At 47.6% G+C, this 14,280-nt stretch overlaps 1 protein-coding gene across 1 annotated transcript in view; it reads right to left on the bottom strand.

The window, feature by feature from the left end:
* Nucleotides 1-13,954, bottom strand: part of AFMID (arylformamidase) — a 378,279-nt gene extending 364,325 nt beyond the window's left edge. Inside the window, exon 1 of the mRNA XM_078653875.1 lies at nt 13,840-13,954. Within this exon, the coding sequence (XP_078510001.1) occupies nt 13,840-13,869 (30 nt within the window). The 5' untranslated portion in view covers nt 13,870-13,954. The remainder of the gene's footprint in view (nt 1-13,839) is intronic.
* Between the last annotated feature and the right edge of the window lie 326 nt (nt 13,955-14,280).

The raw sequence follows: 14,280 nt of genomic DNA, 5'->3' as shown, positions 1-14,280 counted from the left end.
CCTAAGGGTCCCCCCGACCACGACCACAGCTGGCAAGAAAATTCGATGCCAGAAGACACCCCTGCACCCGACGCCCCATGGTCTTGGGTGGCCTAACCGACGGTGTCCAGGCATCCCCCAAGAATCCAACTTACCTCTACAGCCGGTAGTCGCCTACAGGAAGCCTCCCTGCCCAAACCTGCAGCCAAACAGAAGGGCTCCATTGAGAATCACAAGGTCCCCAACGTCTCATTGGCATCCTGCACCCGGCTGCCCCAGTGCTGCTGCTGATGCAGCTCCTGTGCTGATTGCTAGCCCATGCAGTGCTGACCTTATCCCTAGGAGCTTTGCTCCCACACCCGAGTGGCATGCTCGTCAGCAGTCCCTAACCGATGGCCCCCGGTCTCCCTATTGGCCCCTGCAATTAGCACCCGGCCGCCCCAGTGCCGCTGGTGGTGCAACTCGAGTGCATACCTAGACCTTGGGGAATCTTGGTCCTAACTCCCAAAACTCCCACTTGTAAGACATTTACCCTGTGAAACCGATAACCATTTTTCTCCCATGTTATGAGATTTTGGGACTAAAAAGTGTTGAACTGTTGTTTTGCATGGGAAAACAGTAACTATAACTCAAGCCAAGGAAATTCTTACTTACCTTTTATTGTGAAATCTTTAGGTGTGGTATCTAGGCATACCACCCCTAGTACTATATGTAATGAAAAGTAATCAAAAAGTATTCTAAAAGTAGTTGCTGTATAATATAACCTGTTTTTGAAAGCCATACTGTTGGGACGGGAAGTCCTCTGCATGTCTCTGGAGAGAGTGCTTCCCGGGCCTTTTGCTAATCTCCAGGCAAGTCACTCAAAAGCTACTGCATGGTTTCTAGATCCCTACTTAATTGAACATGACAATCATACATGCCCACTGAGGGTCTCCGTGTTTACATGGAATGAGACCCTAGAGCTTGGCTCTAAGGTCCAGAGGGCATGCCTAGTGCACCCCTATTTTTCAGAGAGTGGCTTATGCCCTCTCTAGCCAGGCTGTGGTAGACTGGCAGTGGTGGCAGCAATACATCTATAGTTAGGACGGGTGAGGTACTAACCACCCTCCTGATCAAGTCTGTGGAGTCTGCCATCCCTGTGGTCCCGTTGCCTTTGTCTGCCTGACGTGTGTTTGAGAGCCCATGGGTATACTGGGGAAGAATGGTGAATTGAGCCAGTGTGAGGAATATGAGCTGTTCTGATGGACATCCCAGCTCCCCCAGTTCCCCTCCCAATTTCCCTAGAGAGGCCTGGTGGGCTGGGGTAGACACTCAGCTCCTATCTGGGGTTAGCTGCACTAACTCTGCTAAGAGGATTCTCCCCCCCTTGGTCAGTGCCTCCTGGTCTGTAGTAAATTAAAATTCCTCTTTAGGGATTAGCACAGGCTGGTACCAGGAAAGACAGTAGGTCATCTGTGCACACTGTGGTCATGCATTGAACACGCCATGAATGGTTTGTGATTGGAGGTGTAATCTGTTGTTCAAGACTGGTTTATTACTGAAGAGGCGGCCACACCAGGCCGTCCAAAGAAAGCCAGCCGTGACCGGCAGTGTGAAGGTAAGAGAAAAAGACACTTGCTCACTGCATCAGGAATTTAGGGCGCTGGTGTGGAAAGGAAGCTTACAGCACATCAAGAGAGCTGGTGTGGAAAGGAAGCTTGCTGCACATCAAGGGAGCTGGTGTGGAAAGGAAGCTTGCAGCACATCAAGGGAGCCAGAGAAGGCGAAGCTTGATTCTAGTCCTTCAAGGTGAGATCAAACCCCCTCTAAACTCCTCCCCTGCACTCTGGGAGCCTGTACATCAGTAGCTGGGAATAGAGGCCAGTGAAACAGCCCCCCACCTTTCATTTTGTGATATCTGGGGGTATCAGAGTGAACTAGCACTCTGTCCAGCCACTGCACTCCTAAAGCTAGCCAGTGGTTACTGGACTAGTGGGACTCCAGTAAACTATGCCAAGACATCAGGCACCTGTGGTCAGATCCCTGACACCACTAGAGCAGTGTCCTCACTCAGGACGGGAGGGCACTTCTGTTGCTTTGGGTGGGGGTTATGGGGCTGATCAAGAACCTTTGACTTCACATCATATGCTGAAACTATATACTTTCCATCCAAAGATTGGTATCAAGGCTCTAGCGAATGAGACCAACCCTGTGGAGCAGGGTCTGTAATATGCAATGCTAATTGTGTGTTTTCAGGTTAGCTGTGTTCTTTTATATTGCTTGGCGTCTAGGTGCTATAATACTGTTTGGGGTCAGAACTCTGGCCCAGAGCTTTGTAGAGACATCTGATTTCAACGGTTTAACCTAGTTTTATGTGTAATACAATTCTCTTGTGTGTGTTTAAGTACTTTGCTTTTATGAAAAGTAAAGCACTGACTTGACATTGATTTTATCAGCTGGTAGCATGGTGTGTATTGTATTCTGAATGTCTAACCCCACCTCACCTCCTTGAGTAAGCTTTGGACTGCTCTGTCTCGCTACCCTGAGAGAATCAACTGCTGGAGAGGAGTACTTGGTTATCCAGTTTTGGGTCCACTAGTACTTAGGCCCCAGGACACCAGTGGGGAACACTCCAGTTGATGCGATTGGAGCGCAGTAACCCCTTAGTGCCCTGGTGCCCAGGAAGCTGGGTCTAACATATACCAACCTATAACAATTGCTAATCCATTCCCAATTGTATGTCTGTGCTAAGGTTTACAATTGAAGGTGCTTTTTACCTATCGGTACCAAGCCCTGCTTGGTTCTACAAAATAAAATACAAGTACAGCTTTTTTATGCTTACACAATTGGTCTGGATTCTGTCTCTGAGTGTCAGTAATCAGTCTTTGAGTGAGTGAATACAATAAATGCCTAACACACTTTCTGGATAAGCCTAACTGCTTGCCCACACTACCACAAAGAGAGCTGTTAGTACTTACCTAATTTAGCCTCTGCTATACCTCTGGGGACTCCCTGGACTCTGTGCACACTATACTTTACTTTGGTATAGTATATACAGAGCCAGCTTCCTACATCCCTTCTTAGTACTGCCTTTTCTGCTTTTGTAACCTCACATGAGGACTGGCCCGTTTACTTGTGTTGTTACTCAGTATGTTTCATTTGCAGTCTGTAAGCACTATTTCCTTAATGATTTTCTCCTATTGCACGTAGGACATGCTTTTCTGCAAAAGTGCCTGCTTTTCCACTCTCAGCTGTCCGCCTGCTCCTCATCGCCGTCCTGCCTTCGGGCACCATGCTGTAAGTTTCAGCACGTGTCCGCTTTTATAATTTTATTAGCAATGGCGCTTGCGTGTGATGTTTTAAAAATGTGCTGCTCGCCCAACTTTCAACTTTTGGCAGTGCGGAGTGCTATTTCGGCTGTGTAACTTTCTTTTCATAGGCGTAGCAGCCAATGGCAACCGCACGTCTTTTTTTGCAAAATGCACGCCTCACCCCACTCCAGCGCTTTATGTTTTTTGTCACCAATGGAGGCCGTGCATGATGCTTCCAAGATTCGTGGCTCGCCCGACTAAGGTTGGTTGGTCTTGGTTACATGAAACGCAGCGACTCCATTTTATCAACAGTTCTGCAGTCTATATGTTCAAAAGACCCCAAGCGCCTCCGTTAGGAAATCGCCATGCGCAGCTGCATCGGCACCCACAGCAGCAACTTCCACTGTGAACAGGCCTGGGCTTGCTGGAGAAGCACAAACTTGTGTCTGCACTTCTGTAAGTATACCCTGTGTGCACATTATATGTGTCTAAGTATACATTATGCACGTTTGTTTAATGTAGACGTTTATGAGTATATTATACTACTGCACGTCATGTGCATGTAGGTTTTGGGTGAGCACATATTGCTTTGATGTACCTTATGCGTGTTTGTATACCTTGTAATGTGTGCACATATTTCCAGGACCACACTGTCATCTAAGTTGCTTACTCATCATAAAGATCATTTTGCAAAACTGGCTGTAGAAGCAGTACTCCAAATCAAAGGTTCTGGCAATTTGGAAGCAATTCATGTTATAAAAAAACGAGGAGGAAGTCTTTTGGAAATATTTCTTGATGAAGGTCTGGTCGTTTTTGATCTCTGGCTTTAGCCAAAATATTTCGAGTTACTAAAATTATATATAATATATTTAGTTGTATGGCATTCAGCCAGCCCTCTTCATCCAGTAGTCTGCTGGTAATATCTTTAACATTTTTCTTCTGTCCCTGTACAGCATGCAGCATGGTCTAGTGGAAGGCTCACTTTAGGCTTGGGCTTACCACACTGTAATCACATTCTGGATTTTTCACAAGGAGCATATCCACACACAAAATAGGTCCCTTTTTTGCCAGGGGCAAGTATGCCAATGTGCTTTGAAAAAAAAAGTTTTTACCTGAAGACATTTTTTATATTTGTGAGGGCCTGACAGCTCTCCCAACAACTAAATTATTTCAGAAGCGATACAAAAACAAATGGTGACAAAGCCGAGAGGCTGGTAGCTAATGACAGATCTATTGGCTTTGCTAATGCTGGTTTATCCATGTTGGCTGGTATAAGCTGGCCATATATTCCTCTCCTAGGTTTATCCTAATTAATCTGTTTGTAGCATGTGCCGTTGTAGAGACACATGCTCTGTGTACTCCTGCCATTTAGTTTTGGGTGCAGATGTTAAGTGGGTTGTTTGGATCCCACATTATACCATTGTCCAGACAGGTGAAAGTGGATCCACTATCTTAAGGCTTCAGAACATCTTTGTGTTGGCTCTTTAAAATCCTGTGTTGGACGTGGCCCTTTTTGCAGGGTCATCCCTGAACTTTTTGCCTTCCTCCTATAGTTTTTCTGACCTGTCGTTGGCTATTTTATGACTCTGGCCACTTTACCACTGCTGATCAGTACTAAAGTGCATATGCTCTCCCTATTGTAAATGAATGTATAAATTGGTGATTCCATGATTGACTATTTGGTTTACTTGTCAGACCCTAGTACAGTGCACTGAGTGTGCCCCGGGCGTTTAATTCCAAATGCTGCTAGTGGGCTTGCAGCACTGGTTGTGCCACCCACAGAAGCCGCCTTGTAAAACGTGTCTACGGTCTGCCATTGCAGAGCCTGCGTGCAGTCTGGTACTGTCATGCTGACTGGGCAAGTGCACCCACTTGCCAGTCCCTAAACCTTCCCTTTTCTTCATATTAGTCACCCCTATGGTCGGCCCAAGGGCAGGGTGCATTGTAAGTATAAGGTAGGACACACCCTGATGTGTGTGGCATGTCCTAATAGGGAATTACAGCCATTTTCGTTTTTCACTATTGCAAGGCTACCTGTTCTCCCTAGGCCAGAATGGGCTGCTAGATTATTACATGTTTATAATCCTAGCAGACTCAGAAGACATGGTAGAAATTCGAGTTTAGTATGCCTGGACTCAGAATAATAAAATACATCTTTTAGTGAAGTTTATTTTAGTATTCTGGGTTTGCAAAAGTAGGTATTTGCTTGCCTAACCATTTAAGCCTGCCTCTACTAGGTTGTGTATTCCTTTGTCTGGGTTTGTGAGTGACAGGGCTGGGGGATTCCAGGAGACAGGCTGGGGCAGCCCGGTGGTGAATAGCGGGATCTGCATCTAGATGGGAGGGAGGAGTCGCACCTGGGACCTGAATAGGGCTGGGCCTTCCCTCTACAATGCCGGCTCCCCCCCCCCTGTGGTGCATCTGATGTCTCTGCCCTGCACACTGAAAGAAGAGAAGGAAGACTGTCAACAAAGTGCTCCAGGACTGTACTTGCCTTCCACAATGCTGGCTCCACCTCCTGTGGGGCATCTGATGTCCCTGCCCTGCGCTGTGAAAGGAAAGGAGAAGTCTGGTAAACAGAGTGCTCCAGAACTGGCTTGAACTGGGCACAGGCCCCTCTCCCCTCAGAGAACAAAGGATTTGGGGTATAAGTATAGGGACCCTGATCCTATGAAATTAGATCACTTCTGGACTTACAAGACGAAACCTCTACTGAGGAGAAGGAACCTGAAGAAACTGAGGAGAGACTGTTCCCAAGCTGAAGTGCTGCTTGGGGGATTGGCCTGCAGTGGTTGCCTGTCTGCCAAAGAGAGGACTTTTCTTTCAACTTGTGCAAAGATCTCCAAGGGCTTGGAAGAGAGCTTGCCCCCTGACCGAATTACCAGGACCAGTGGACTTCGCCAGCCTTTGTGAATTGCTGCTGGAAACAAGTGGCTACAGAGGCAGGGAGCTGTGACCGACTCTAACGACCAGCCCGGTGTCCTGTAGGCACCGCAACAAGCAACGTCCGCCTCGAACAACGCAAGCTCTGCGCTCACCAACTCCGTCAACGAGCTGTAGCCTGCACCGCGACTGGAAGGACACCGCGATGTGCAACGCCTCGCTTCACCGAATCGAACTGGTCTGACCGACGCGGTCACTGCTGCTGACTTCAAGTCCTGTGATCGCACCGGAGTTGGGCACCGCCTCGCACGCTTCGCGACGCACCGCCCGACTCGCACCGCTATCCGGACTGACCGACGCCAGCTCCCGAACTCCGGCTCTGTCGCCGCACCGTAAACCTGGAATCACTGCAACAAGCAACATCCGCCTCGAACAACGCAAGCTCTGAGCTCGCCGACTCTGTCTCGACGCCATCAATGAGCCGTAGCCTGCACCGCGACTTTTTCTACACTGCGATGAACCCCGGAACCGGCTCACACGTCCGTCCCGGCCGCCTCAAGGAAATGGTACTGTGACTGAGTCTGTCGACATTTGAGTGGGCCCAGACCGCCACGGTCCACTGGATTTGTTAGACTCTGTGTTCTTTTCAGCAACGCCGGACAAGGCTACCGACTCGCACAGAACCTTGAATTAAGCCTTTTTAACCTGAACTCTTGAAACATAATAGTACTGTGGATTCTTTTTGTCGTTTATTGGTCTTGTGATAACTCTATATAAAGTATACTTAATTTTGATATAAAACCTGTGTGGTGTCCATTTGTAGTGTTGTCACTGGTTACTGTATGTGGTCACAACTGCTTAACTTACCAGCCTCTGAAATAAGCCTTGACTGCTCGTGCCACGCCACCTAGAGGGTGAGCAGGGGTTATTTTGAGAGAGTAATTCCCTTGCCCTGACTAGAGGAGAGGGTCCCTGCTTGTCACAAGTACCTACCTGTGCCAACCAGAGACCCCCAGTTCTAACATCCAGCTTTCCTACTCCTTTCCAGACAAAGCCTTTGTGCAAAGTAATGACTCTCACAGCAAGTAGTAGTGGCTCAAAGCAGAAGTACCCAAAACGTGGGAACTGTGAACTCTCTGCTCATGCCTTTCTCCTCACCTTCCTGAAGCAGTAATACGAGACGGGAGGCCCTGCCTATCAATTTCCTTAACTTGAAAAATAAGATGTAGTCTGCTCTGCAACCCTACCATATAGCAAATGGCAGGGTTTAAGACAACTGAATCAGCAGTCCTTTGCCTACTAGAACTTCATGGAATTTCTAAAGGTATCCCTATCTCCACCCTTTAATGTCTGTATCTCCAGCCACAGGAATGTAGGCAATACACTTATCGATCTTTGGTAAGCTGTTCCATCCTCCATATTCTGCCATGCTAAATCAGGTACTTCCAAAATTGATCCCACTTGCCTCAGTAAACGGATTCACACAACACTTTATCTGCCAGCATCTGCCTGGGGTATATGAAGCATTAGCCCTAGTTGCCAGCCAGTGAACAGTCTTGTTTTTAAGTTGATTGAAATTTTCCTCTGCCGCCCTCCACAAAGGGGGCACTTTCCCCAGTACAATGACGTAGGGAGTTGCCGCCGAGGGCACCTGGATGGTTGTATTGGAGGGGCAGTATGTCAGTGAGTGTTAAGCTGTGCCAGCAGCTGACAAATCTGAGCTGCTCAGGCTTCCCTGCTGGGTCGTCGTGCCAAGTGCTTGCCACCCAGAGTTAAGACTCTGTGACCCTCGGAATATCGGGTAGGTTGGGAGTGTAGGATTGCAGAGGCGGTTGTCAGGGGCGGTGGGTGACATTTGAAAGTGGTGGGCGCAAAGTGATTTGCATACAGCACCGTAGCGAGCGAGCGTAGCGAGTGAGCCCGAACCCCAAAACGGGGGTTCGGGGGGGTTACCCCCTCTAGAATTTTTTTTAAAAAAAGAAAAAAAATCGTGCATTTTCAAGCAAATTTGAGAAAGCAGGAAGGCTAATAAAGCAATTGTGAAAGTGCAGTTATTACATTATTAGATGGCATAACATAGGTAGCTGCTTATTCAGTATAACCACAGAGCTTCATACATACCGTCCTATTATGCTCAGGTGCTGAATTCAGACTATAAGACTTTCATGGAAATCTCAGCTCTAAGAGACACTGCTTGAGGGCCTGGAGAGTGACCACACATAATATCCAAAACCTGCCAACTTCCTCTTAACTGATGTCTGACTCCTGAATGGCAAAGACACCCACTTGCATTAAATATGTGTATCTCGGTGGCAAGAACCGGCTACATGGTGCACACAAAGATCACGCTAAAAGTTATGGGCACACAGAGTCCACCTCGAAAATAAATACCAGCTTGAAATACCATGTTTTACCAGTGTGGCTCGCACCATGCACAGCTTGAGGCAATGAAATAAAGGCTTTCACAAAGTGCTAAAACAAATGCCGTCCTGAACAATTTGTTGTCATTCATTCCAAATGTATTCCAACAATCAATGGCATACATAACAGCGTAACAGCGCCATGAGACCCAACAGGGTAATATGTCTGCGCTCAATAAAAACCATTAATAGTAATAATAATACAGGGCTCTCTCAGTCTTCCTAGTTCCACGCTGGCAACTAAATGATCGCAGGGAGTAACCTGGGCCTTGTGTTGGAGTCAATTTATGACTGAGTCAAAACAGCAAGAGCGTCAGGCACATGGGGCTTAGAGCTGCCAAAGGGCCACCCTGGGGAACCTATATGGCCAAATGGAAGGCCCATGGGACAAAAGCAAACCAAACACTAAAAGCACCTCCTAGGGGAACAAAAGACAGCCTTTTCAACCGTAAACACAGTACATTATGCACAATACTTACCTTGCATGGTATAAGACACATTTTTGGATTCAGCATTTAATCAAAAGCGCGTGTCAGACCAACCAATTAATTGGATATATTGTCTCCCAAGAATCCATCTCCTGGATGACTTTGCACTGTGCTATAGCCAGGGCCACTGGAAGTATGAAGAATGGAGGGCCAAATTATGTGGCAGGCTTAGTAAATTATGCAACAAGAAAAAGCAAATTATGCAGCGTAATGCTGCATATTTTCTGATAGTATTTCTTTATATTTTTTTCAATTTTACACTTGTTAGCACTGTCTGGGCATTTGTTGTACCTCATTAGTACCTGTTTAACACCCTAATATAGCAATGAGCAACAGAAATTTGACCAGTCAAGCTTGCAAAGGGTCTTCCACTCAACGGCAATATGTGTAGTTCCGTTTTGAACCATTTGAGCCAAAAACACATTTTAATTTGTTACCATCAGCAGATTAGGCAGCAGATGATGAATTATGTGGGAAGTCTCTAATTATGCGAAAATCGCCACAGCCGCACAACAACACAATTCCATTCACTCTGACACAAGCAGATGAGCGGCAGACCAAGGGACCAAAGGGCATACAAGCAGATGACATCAGAGCTGTATTTCTTTGTGCTTTTAATGCTAGGTAGTACTGTTACTCAACAGCACTGAGCCTTCGAGCCCCCTTGCTGTGGTGGTAACTCCTGCTCTCCCTACAGGTAAGGTAAGCCAGGTATCGTGCGCTGTCTGGCACCACCGTGAATGCAGGGTCCTATGTCTGTGCAGGGAGCTCTTCCTATGCAGATCTGTTTATGCAAGCGGAGGAAGGGTGGGGGGCGGGGGATTTTGGAGTACACAGCTAATAGACCAGCAGATGACCCACAGTGGCAGCCTCCCAGGCCACACCGATGGCCGAGAGGCAGTCATCCTGCTTTTAAAATGGGGGTTAGTGGTCATCTGCAATGCGAATAACCCCACTGCTTCGACGGGCAACCAGCTGGAGGAGGGGTACACGCGTTCATACCACGATGGCTTATTCCAGGGACTTCGACGTAATTGGTTTTGTACAGCGTCACATGCTGCCTTCTTGCATCTTTAGAGAGCTTTAACGGTCGCCATTTTCAAAGTGGTGTGATGTCCCTCTAATGGGTACGGGATGGGCTTTTGTGTGCTGGCTCCAGGTCTAAAAAAACAATCTACTAGGACACTAATTCAAAGTAGAGAAAGTGAGTATTGTTTTAAGTGATAATGTGCTTACCCAAAGCACTTTCAATGGAACTTGTTTTGTGCAATTATTAGTAACCATATAAAAGCAAGTGATTAGCGAGTGCAGCTGTTCAGTAGCACAGCATTATTCAGTAAAGAAGTTGTCCAGCTCCTAACTCTGACTAAATAGTGACATTAAATTAGTAAATACAAGTGCAAGATTAGATGCTCAAAATGAGAGACATTTCACCTTCAATGGGACCCGGCACTCATCACATATTTTCACCCAGATTATAGGAGCTGTGAGTATACCCAGTCACTGATTTTACACAGCAAGCCAGCCTACCCATTCTAAAAGAAATCTTTAGAATTATTGTCCAGGAAATGTTTTGAAAAATATGCGCTGGCCAGCAATGCTTTTTAAACCATGCCCTGGCCCGTGCAGCCTACCTGTCCTTCAACCTCCCATCGGCTAGTCTTGCACCAGGAAGCAGTGGAAAGGTCGGGTCCTAATTTTTTTATGGCGCCTAGGTGCCACATGGAGCCAGGTTCGAGGTGAGGCGCTGTCAGTCTTGGCAGATACTGGAAGTGACTGTGGGACCACGGGAGATAACGTGTTAACCACCGTGCAGGACAGATCGAAATACAGGCGGAGACCCGGCCTAACATGGTCATATTGCTGTGTATATCCCTGAGTGGAGGAGTGTGGCTCACTGATTAGAGCGGCAGACCCTGCAGAGGTCTGGCCCGGGACCAGGGTTCAATTCCCGACGCGGCAGGGTCCTGAGCCCAAAATGTCCACGGACTCGATAATTCTCGCCTCGGTTCCTATTCTAATCATGGGGTCCCACGCTGCAACTTTGGGCAATAGTTGCTTAATCTCCACTACGGCGGCCCACCCGCTGCGGGATGCCTGGCTTTCACCCTGGGGATACCCAGTAGGGGCTATCTCACAGGGAAAAAGCCAGGACGGGTTCCCAAGGCAAGCGCCTTGATGCCTTCGGGTGATACGTGCGCTATATAAGTCGCAATACATACATACATACATACATATATAGGGTGCACACACGCATACTACATAAAATTACATACATACTACTCACTATTATCAACGACGACGGCCCGGGTGAGGTCGACACTGTCTCTGATGAAACCAAACCACACAGGGGGCACACAGTCACAGACACGAGTCACCACGACGAGTCCACGACCATGAGGCGACTAGGCTGCTAGAACCGGATCCTGACTCTGACATCAGCAGCCTGAGCAGCGCCGCGCGCTGCGAAATGGCCAATCACTGCATGACTCCATTCAAGTCAGACACAGTGATTGGCCATTATGCGGTGCTGCTGAGCAGCAGTGCACCACCCAGCGCGGCATCCAATAATGGATTGCTGCGCGGTGACCGGCCAATCCTGGCGCTGCTAGGGGGGCACACTGTCTGCTCGCCCTCTCGCCCTTCCTAACGCTGGGGGCTGCTGCCCGGCTAAACATGCACCCCCCTGGTCACTCACTATGGGGGGGACCAGTCTGCGCATGCTTGGGCTAGTTTCAGCCCCAAGCTTCACATGCGCGCTAGGGGTACCTCTGCTACAGCGCTGGTGTCACACTGTCAATCAAGCTGTGCAGGACAGCCCCCCTGCGCGCAGGCAGTCCCGGTCAACTCGGGTGCTGCCCGGATTCCAGGCGGGGCTCGGCGGCTCATAAATAAATTATTGCTGGTGGCGATTTTAAAAAAAATAAAATTAGTTGAACAATTGCCTCGCAGTTCCATGTGGGCTAGTGGGGCTACGCCCCTACGCCCTAATGGACGCACCGCGGCTGGCGGTTGTGATAAAGCTGCCGATGAGACCTGGGCCTGTGATTGATCCTGAGATGTTGCTCCCCCCTTAACTGGCAATGGCATCGTGGGGTAGAGTACTCGGACCTGCGTTTGGAATGGTATGCTGGGGATCAGATTATACTTGAATATAGGGTATCCACTGATCCCTTCAAAGAACCAACAGTTTGACCAAGTGCAGAGATCTGAGTGTCAAACCCATTTAAGGCTGAAATAATCTTCCTTTCAGAGTCTTTGAAAGAAGCCAAAAGACTGTCATCTGGGGTGTCCTTCCTCATAACTTCCGGATAGACATCTTTAGATGTAGATGGGCCAACAAGACGCTCTGGGATAATCTTCCTGCTCTATTTGTTGACAGTGGGCAACCCCGGTTGAAAGTTTTGCGTCTGGTTCCCACCACATCCCTTCTTACTCATCCCAAGTCTCCTCTTCCTGCTATGACCTAAAAAAAAAAATCCTTCACTCTTCTATTCCTCCACTATCGTTTTCAATCAAAATAACAGACTATCATGTCCACTTCTCAAATTTCATATTTCACTGTACTAATTCACCACTAATCCTTTATGGGTTCCAGAGTACCGTGCTACTCGCCAAAAAAAGCGCTTCAACACCCCATCTGGGGTAACAAGCGCTATACAAATGCAAACCTTTTTCCCCTCTCGCATTCCAAATAAATGACTAATATCCATCACTCAAATTACATTCATATTTCACTATACTAATCCAACATTAATCCTTCATTGGTTCAGGAGTAGCGTGCTACTCGCAGAAAAAGCGTTTCGGCGCTTCGTCAGGGGTAGTAAGCGCTATATAAATGCAATTACAATACATTACAATACATATGCACGCATGTGTTTTGTAAGCATACACGTCTTAGTCCTGTAGACATATACTAACTTGCGTAAACATTTTATAATTACATATAGGAAAAAAAGTTGAATTGTTTCGGTCTATATTTGCATGTGCATGTAGGCAGGTTCAAATACAGGTCTTGCTGAACAAGAGGTACATGTAAGTGATTCAACAGAAGACAACTGTTTGCATAATATCGCTATGCTTGTTTTCAGGGGCGTTGAGAGCCCGGGAGGTCTCAACTGGTAAAACAAACTTTATGTGCTTAGAATGTCTGGGAAAGTGTCCGCTAGTTCCTGGGGAGCGCGGGCACCGGTTACACAACCTGAAGGAAAGATTGAGTACGCAAATTAGTGGTGGGCGTCCTAATTAAATATATGTCCCAGGCACAGGTTTTTAAATTAAACATCTCAGAATCACCAGAGCCAAAACTCGCGCACATGAAGTCTTTCCTTGGGTGAACGTTAACCAGCTTTTGTTTTCCTTTTTTTCTTACATCTTAGGATGGACCTTGTAGCAGCAGTAAAACAAGCATTTCCAAAGCAACAGGTCTCGCATTTGCAAGAGTTTGAGCTATTGGCATTGTAAATGGCAATGCCCTTTATTTATGTGTTTTGAAAACCTGCAAGCGGTGAGTAGACACACGCACTTTGTACTTCTAGTCGCTGCTTACGAGAAGCCAGGCCGGCATTAACTGCGCCTCTTTTACTGCCAGCCATGCTTCTCCTAAGCAGGGACTAGAAGTACAAAGTGCGTGTTTACGCACGCACGCTTGCGGGTTATCAAACCACAGAAATAAAAGGCAAATAAAATGGCAAATGCGAGACCTGTTGCACTGCAAATGCTTGTATGTTCACAGCGGTGCCTCGCCCCCTCGTTGTCAGCCCTTCTCTCCTCACTCACCCTTGTTTCCATGTCTCTCCAGTTTGCCATGTTGCTAGCCGGCTGCAGCGACAGCGAGAGGTCCTGGGTGCACGCACTTAACCTGAGAAATCAGTCGGCCGTGTCTCCCGCCTCCGTCACCTGCAGGCGCGATCCTCTGATTGGCGGATGGCGGTGGGAGGTAATGCAGCCCCCAATCCGGTACCTCCGTTCCTCCCAATCTATTTTCCATGGATACATTTTAACCCGCACTCTTGTCATCTGGTTTATGCAGCAAAGTCAATATGTACACACTTTAGGGGTTTAGCGAGTTTAAGAGTGGAGGTGGGGGTGTTTGTTTTTTGTGGCTATGAGATGAGGGCCACTGGGACAGTAGTGAGTAATTGTGGAGTTGAGGAGGAAATGAGGGTGACATGTTTGAGGGCGAGATTTGAGATGCGAAGATAGTTTACGAGAACGTTG

The sequence above is a fragment of the Lissotriton helveticus genome, chromosome 7 (assembly GCF_964261635.1).
Source record: "Lissotriton helveticus chromosome 7, aLisHel1.1, whole genome shotgun sequence".
Taxonomy (NCBI): domain Eukaryota; kingdom Metazoa; phylum Chordata; class Amphibia; order Caudata; family Salamandridae; genus Lissotriton; species Lissotriton helveticus.
This window is presented reverse-complemented; position numbering and strand designations above follow the sequence as displayed.